At 40.1% G+C, this 8166-nt stretch overlaps 1 protein-coding gene across 1 annotated transcript in view; it reads right to left on the reverse strand.

Annotated features, from left to right (window-relative positions):
- The window catches only part of LOC150084157 (arylsulfatase B-like), a 31415-nt gene extending 23521 nt beyond the window's left edge, over positions 1-7894 (reverse strand). The window contains exon 1 of the mRNA XM_090376139.1: positions 7773-7894. Coding sequence (XP_090232265.1) covers positions 7773-7868 — 96 coding nt within the window. The 5' untranslated portion in view covers positions 7869-7894. The remainder of the gene's footprint in view (positions 1-7772) is intronic.
- Positions 7895-8166: the final 272 nt, after the last annotated feature.

The following is an 8166-nucleotide window of genomic DNA, read 5'->3' on the forward strand; positions in this document are numbered from 1 at the left end:
ACCATATTTCACACCAAGGGCCCCAGAACAGAGCCCTGGGGATGGGTTTAAGGACTTGGCGGTATTTTGACTTAACTACTGTTGTGCGTTGTGAGAAGTAGCTTCTGAACAGCCAGTAAAGATTATTTGGACATTCTGCTGTGCGAAAACGTTCCAGTGCACTTTTCCACCATACATTATCAAAGGCCCCCTCGAAGTCAATAAACAGAGCGAGTTCATATTTGGATTGCAAAGTTTCCAGATGCAGGATCAAATCAGAGAGGGCATCTTCACATGATCTGCCCTGGGTGAATCCATATTGGGCTGGTGAAATCATACCTTTCGTGATTCGGATGGCCATTAGTCTTGCCCAGGTTTGCCAACGGGACAATTGGTCTGTACGAACGAGGGTTCGTTATTGGTTTATTTGGTTTTAGGCGGAGAAGTGCAACCTTCCATGGCTGGGGGAACTTTGATTTTTGGAGGCATTTATTGTACAATAATAGAAGATGTTCTGGCTTTAATTTGTGAAATCTAATGATGAAGGCATATTCAATTAAATCCAGTCCCGGGCACTTTTTGGTATTTACTTTTTTGAGGACCTGATTCAATTCCAGACTGGTGAAGGGTTCAGCTTGGGTCTGTGCTATATATTTCGGCATTCTTCTTCCGGATAATTTTGTGTTCCGGCAAGTCATTCTGAGGGTTGTCGTCCGGGAAGAGCTTATTTATGATGGCACTGACAGAGTCAGTTCAGTTTGTGGTTTCATTTTGATCAGCCAGGACAGTGCCAGAGATATCTGTTGTGAAGGTTTTTCCCCGTGTGATTTTATACAGTAACCCCCAGGGGTTTGAATTTCCAGATTCTAGGACGAATGTAACCCAGCTTTCTCGCTTTCTAGTTGCTATTGCCTTGATGTATGTATTCTTTTTATTCAAGTATTCCCTATGTAGCATTTCGACGTCTGCTGCTGGCCAGTTTCATCGGTTCTGACACTGCTTTAGTGCGCGGTGTACTTCCCTCCTTAGTGTCATAAGTTCCGTGTTCCACCATGCACAAGGTCTGTTGCATGGCACTTTCTTCCTTGTTGCTCTGTACGAGGCTCTGTGCCTCTGTACAGAGCAACAGAATACAGTGCCTCTGTACGAGGCACTGTATTCTTCTGGTGTTGCTTCTTCATATTGGAGAGGGCCATGTGTTGGAACGTCTCTATTGATGGAGTAGTCGAAGGCATCTCAGTCGACTGTTTTTACGGAAAATCTTACTAATTCTGTCACTCCTTTCCTTAGCAGTTGTCGGCAGGCTCTTGGTCCCAATGTGAAAATAGATGACTCGATGGTCACTTATCGTCCAGTCCGGTATTGTGACCCAATCACAGATGCATGTCCGTAAGTCATTGGTGGTTAGTGTGACATCAATATCAGATTGTCCAGTGGTGCTACAATATGTCGGGAGGATGTTGGGTAGGTTATGGATGGTTAAATTTCTGTTCAGAATTAATTCCTCTAGAAGTCGCCCACGTACGTGTGTAGTCTCAGCAAGTCGCCCACGTACGTGTGTAGCAAGAGGAAGAATGCCATCTACATTTATCTTATTCAACCCATTCAAGGTCTCAAACACTTCAATCAGATCTTCCCGCAGGTGCTTGGTTTCCAGACGGTGCAACATGCAGAAGTGAAGCCTTTCTTTATAGGAACATTCTTTTGTTCCCTTCACTAATTTGGTTGCCCTTCTCCTCTGCACCCATTCCAGCAGATTTACGTCCTTCTTAAAGTGAGGCCAAAAGACCTATATACAGTACTCAAGATACAGCCTAACCATAGCCTTGTACAAAGGCATAATCACATCCTTATCTTTGATAGCAAAGCTTCCATATATGTATCATTGAGCTGTCCTGATAGCCTGCTTGCATTGCTCAAAGAACTTCATATCTGACTGCACAATTACACCCAGCTCTTTTTTATTTTCCACTAGCCTGAATGCAGTACCACACAGTTGGCATGTTAATCTAGGATTACTGCTACCTGTATGGGTAATTAATTTCCATTCAACTGCCATTTATCAGCCCATCGGCCTAATTTTTCTATGTCCTGTTGCAGCAGCATACCTTCATTACTGTCAATAACCACTCTGCCAACCTTTGTATCAACTGCAAACTTAGATATATGTACCTTCATCAATATCATCAAGAAATATAGAAAACAGCAATGGGCCCCCAGCACTTGCGGGATTCACTAATAACATTAGTCCACGAAGAGCAGTGTCCATTGATAACTACTATTTTTATCGACTGCAGTAACTTGTAATATCAACATTATTTTATGCATCCAGTTCCAGTTCATAACAGTATCTAATCAGATTGGTCAGACCTGATCGCCCCTTAACATATTCATGCTGTTACTGCCGTATATTCCATTCCTGTCTGCATTACTTCTTTAACCAGTGACTCCATTATTTAGCCTAGAACAAAAGCCAAGCTAACAGATCTGTAATTATTCATTTCATCATTTGAGAATACATTCAAACATCTCCAGTCCATAGTTACCCTCCCCCTGGATCCATAGATGTTTTCATAATTATAGCTAAGGGTTTGCTTACTTCATTTGCAGTTTCCTTCTATTTAAGTGTATCTCATCCCCGTAAAAACAGTCTAGAGGTAACAAGAACAGACCACGCTGAGAAAAATTATACTCCACCAGCCAGCTTTGCACGGTCTCTCCAAGGACGAGCTGACTAACATGACTCTCATGTCTATCATTTCTGACAAAGCTTTCGTGCTATCGTGTCTGCGAAGAATTATAAGAATTGAGTCTGGATTAAACTCAAATTTAATCCAGACTTTCCACTTTTTTCCAACGTTGCCCTGTATTTTAGCCTTCGTGAGTAGCACGTTAGGTATATTCACCACCCTCTCCACACTGGGTGAAAAAGACTGAAAGACCTGACTTCGAATACCCTCAATGATGCGACGAATTTTTATGGTCTTTTTCACTAAGTGGCTGAATCGGTCTCAAAAGAAGGTAGCATGATTTTTTCGCACAAAAGCTCAGGTTTTTCGTCCAGCAAACAGCAAATCGAACACAGAACACACGCGGTTTACAGATGTATTATATACGACCCAATATGGTCTAAGTTTTTTTCTAAGATGGATTGCTGACTACTGCAGGGTTAAAGGCAGAAGGTTGTGATTAATGGAGAGAAGAACCGATCCTTGGAGAACCCCAAGTGGGGCTCCCCAAGGATCGGTTCTTGGACCACTGTTGTTTCTGATTTTCATAAACGACATCGACGATGGAGTAGAAAGCTTTATGTCAAAATTTGCAGACGACATAAAGATTGATAGAGTTGTTAATGATCAGTATCAAACAGCGTTCCTTCAGGATGACTTGAGCAGATTGCAAGAATGGTTAGAAAAGTGCCAGCTCTGTTTTTATGCAGAAAAATGCAAGGTTACACTTGGGGAAGAACAATCCAAAAATAAGTAATATACTTGGTGAGGTTGAATTAAAAATAGTGGAGGAAAAGAGAGAGAGCCGGGAGTTATAATACGAGCGGATATGAACTTTTCTGAGAAGTATAAACAGCCAGCCAGGAAAGCCCATGGTATTCTATCGATGGTTTTTCGAACATTATCCTGTAGAGATATGGAGCACTGTCCCAATATAAGACAATTGCAAGACCACATTTGGAATACTGTGTTCAATTATGGGGACTTCATCTGAAAAAAAGACATTGAGTTTCTTGAAAGGGTCCAAAGAGGGGCAACTCGCACGGTGAGATCAGCAAAAGGGCGACCATATGAGGAAAAACTTTGTATATGAAGGCTGCAGAGCTTGGCAACCAGACTACATCAATCAGGCAACCTCAGAGGTAATATGATTGAGGTTTATAAGGCTCTGAGAAGGGTTAGTAAAATTAATGAAGGCGGAATTTTCACTGTTATAGAGAATTCCAGAAATTGAGGGCATAAATTAAAATTACGGGGGAAGAGGTCTACACTAGATTGTAGGAAGTTTTCTTTTAGCCAGCGATTCGTTGATTGCTGGAACAGTTGCCTTCACTGGTAGTTGAGGCTGACAGTTTGAATAAATTCAAAGGTCAGCTGGACAATAACCTATTTGAGGAAGAAAGCAAATAATTTTTATTTTCTTATCTACTCATTTTTTTCCCAGCCAGTGCAGCAAAGTCCTGTGGCTTCCTTGCACTGTATGACTATTACTTTTACTATTACTAAATTGTTTATGTGCTTAAAACCTTACGACAATCAACCAACCAACCCTGTATTTGTTAAGTGATTTCTAAAATCTCCAACTGGACTTCATCAGTGCGAACATGTAAAACAACACCACCTTTCGCGGCCTTTAAAATCATATCAACTCTACAACGCTATCAATATTTGATCCCCGGTAGACACCTGTCTGCTCTACAACGTTATTAACATTTTATCCCTGGCATACATTCACGGAGTGAATAACCTGGCGGTCATTCACTCCGTGGTTGAGTTAGTCGGGCAATTTGCCACAGTTTAAGCCACAAGATTTGGAACGAGTTTTGTCAGTTGAATAGATGCCATCCGTAAGCTTTGCAATGGACGGGAGGGTGTCTTCTTGGTTTGCTCCCACCATGACCACGAGTTATTTAATTGCTGGACATGGCTTAAGGGCCAAACTATTTGAAAGAGGATTAGAACCTGACCACTACTGTTCGTGCGGTGAGGTTGAATCTTGGAGACATGTCATCCTTGAATGTGGACTGTATATTTGAGACAGGCAGGAATTACTAAATAGGTTACCAAACCTCACGGAGAATAATTTACCTCTCTTGGTTCAGAGGTGGGACATCTTTGCTTTGCTTCAGGAATTCTCGGCCAAAGTTTTTAAAAGAAGACAGGAGTTAAGACATCTATTGCAGGATACCAATTAAAGAAGTGCTGCACATTTGACGACAGAATGCTTCGTGTACTGTCATCTTTATAGGATGTTTCTGGTTTGCAGTGCGAATTGATCTGCTCCTGGATACCCAAATGCAGGCTCGCATTTGTGGATGGACTCTAAGTGGAGATAATGTTAATCTAAATGTTAATGTTTTCTAAGTGTTACTGTTAAATTAATGTCATTCTAAGTGTATGTATGTATTTGCTATTTACATGTAAATAATTGTATAATGTTGCTTTTGTTTCAACATTGTTCCTAGTTGGAATTTTTTATTTATTTTTTTTTTTTTCGCTGGCCTCCAAGTTTGGGCAGCCCTGGAGGCGGGATTGCTGGCACCTACCAGTATAGCACTACTTCCGGTAGGTGTGGGATTTGTGCATTACAGCATACACAGAGAATGGTTGATCCAGGTGTTGGTTAGTCCCTGGTGGCGAAATGGCCTGACATAACACTTTTTTCAGGTCTGTTTTGCAGAGGTTCTGAGCTTTTTTAGGTGGAGATGGGCTTATGTCTATGAGCCACCCTTCATATCAGGACAAACACAAGCAAATGTACAGAAAGCCTACAGCATATATAAGAGTATGTATATAAAATCTGTATATAAATCTTGTAAATAAATTGATTAATGTGTATCTTGAGAATGTATATACAGTTGTGTGTTAATAAATAAACGGTATTTGTAATCGATAGCCATTTTCTGCAGGTTAAATCCAAGACGCAGCAGTACCTGTAATTTAGGAAGTACCTCGACCGGTGGAAAACGATTATAAAGTTTCAGGCTGCTGTATTTGAGGATTAGTGTGGAGGTCAGACTTCAAGGACGGAGAAGGGTTGTGCCATCGACAGAAATCCCAGATGTTCGGGGCATTTATCACTCCTGGGAACATTTTTACCGTGGTCATTAATTGCCTGATGTCAATTAACCTTGGGAGCCTGGGTACATTTAGTTTCTCAGCCATGTCAGTGGTTCTCCCATGAGGGGGTCGACGATGCTTATTTATGACCAATTTCAGGATCCAGTATTCATATGCGAACACCAGTTTTTGAAGTGAGGGCAAAGCAGATGCCCAAATTTCAGCTGTTGTTGTAGCATGGTTTTAGAAGCATCAGCAACTAAGGCCATGTTGCTCCATATACACTATCCGCAAATTCTGTGGTCGAATTTCTGTTTTGCTGGAAGAAAAACCCGAGTTTTCGGGAGAAAAAACCATGCTACCCTCTCCTGAGACAGACAAACTCAGGCACGTTGTGAAAAAGACCCATAAAAATGTCTCCCCTCATCGGTGGAACTCGAATTCAGATCTCTTCCACCCAGTGTGGAGAAGATGGCGATTATACCGACTGCGCTACCCACGAGGGCCACGCAAACCTACCACAGAATACAATTTACCGTTTCCTCGCGGATTGCACCGTGGATATAATCACCTTCCTTTCCACAAAGTGGAAAACGCAAGTTCGAATCCATCAATGACGCGAGGAATTTTTATTGGCTTTTTTTCACAATGTGGCCGAATTAGTCGGTGTCAGGCGAAGGTTGAATTATATTTTCTCGCAAAAACTCTGGTTTTCCATCCTGCAAACAGGCACATCGACCACAAAATATTTTTACATATTACTTTCTCCTCACAGCCTTAGTTGCTTTGACTCTTCAATTTACAGTCGCAATTCAGTGACACCTTATAGCCTTAGATGTGTTGCCGTAAAAAAAAAAGACAACAACAACAACAAAATACTAATGCATATTGACGTAATGACACGTCATTTTGCAAAGGAACCCCAAAGTCTAAAATAAAAGCTGCTAATTTTTACCATCATCAATTTTTAAACATTATTATTTTTTTTTAAATCATACGAATATACACTTTGTAACATGATTAATTCAAAGTTAGTTTGTTAAGTGTTTAATAAACTTAACTCCGAATTATTCAAATAATTTAAAAGCATTTCATTGATTAATCTATGGATAATCAATCACCACAAGTCGTCATTTCCAAATATGACGTTATTTCCGAGAAAACTATTTAAAAAAGAAGAGTTACTTTGTGAGTTAATAAATTAATTTATTATTATTATTATTATTATTATTATTATTATTATTATTAAATTATTTATATTCAAAAATTCAAATTCAAGAAATGCTGTTCGATTCACCTTGGCAAGGATTAGAAGATATCGCATAGGTCTGAGTGATCTTCAGCGTGGTACACAATCTTGTTACTGTATCAAAGATATCCGTTGAATCTCCTTTGAGACTTTCCAGATTTTCCACTTATGTGGAGAGATGTGGATTGTGGAATAGATGACGTACAATCCACAATGCGTATCCACACACATACCGAAGTAACAGTCCAATTTAACGAATACCAAAAGTACAGTGATTGCAGACGACTGCGAATCGTTTTACTACTTCAGTCGTCTACAATTTATGTCTGCAGTCGTCTGCAATTCACTACTACAGTCGTCTGCGACTCGCAGATGCTATTTTTCGTCTCGGTATGCGTACTTTTTATTATATAAAGTTTATTTTTATATTATATACAACATCTTCACCTACGAATCACCCGGTATACGCTGCAGCTGTTGCCACAATCGCACAAGGTTTACGACACAGGTAAAACTTGGCCGTGACCTTCAACATAAACCGATGCTAGTGCGCATTCGAAACGGGGATCATTACGATATAAGTGGAATTTACAAACCGAAACAGCTTTCCGGAGTCCATTCCGATCCCTGTCCAGTTTGTACATCTTTGTACGAATACACTTTGGGAAAATATCCCAATTTAGAACTACTCTTCAGAGATGCACTTGTGAGATGGGATGGAGAGATTGTAATAAAAATATCCTCATAATACTCACCAAATCGTCTACCAAAATATATATGATGTTTGGAGGGAGGGATTCTGCCCTACAATAACATACGGCCACAATCATTATCCACATCAGTCGTTCCATGTGTTTAGATACCTACGCTGAAGTAGTGCGTGAAGCAGGCGCTAACATATAAATGTATACTTGTCTTGCTTTTCAGAGTCATTTCGATGAAAATAAACCACGTGGTATAGCAGTTCAGTGATTGGTGAACAAATGATTGAAGACCTGGCGAGTATTATCTAAATTTTTATCAAAATTTTACCGATTTGAATGTTTTAAAAACATTACAGGTGCAAATGCTAAAGATAGATCTTCTTTGTATAAGCCGTGGGGTGTTGTATAGAGAAATAAAACACAGAAAAATGCTGACAAGTCATTT

This window comes from Mastigoproctus giganteus, chromosome 6 (assembly GCF_048544385.1).
Source record: "Mastigoproctus giganteus isolate SK-2022 chromosome 6, ASM4854438v1, whole genome shotgun sequence".
NCBI lineage: Eukaryota > Metazoa > Arthropoda > Arachnida > Uropygi > Thelyphonidae > Mastigoproctus > Mastigoproctus giganteus.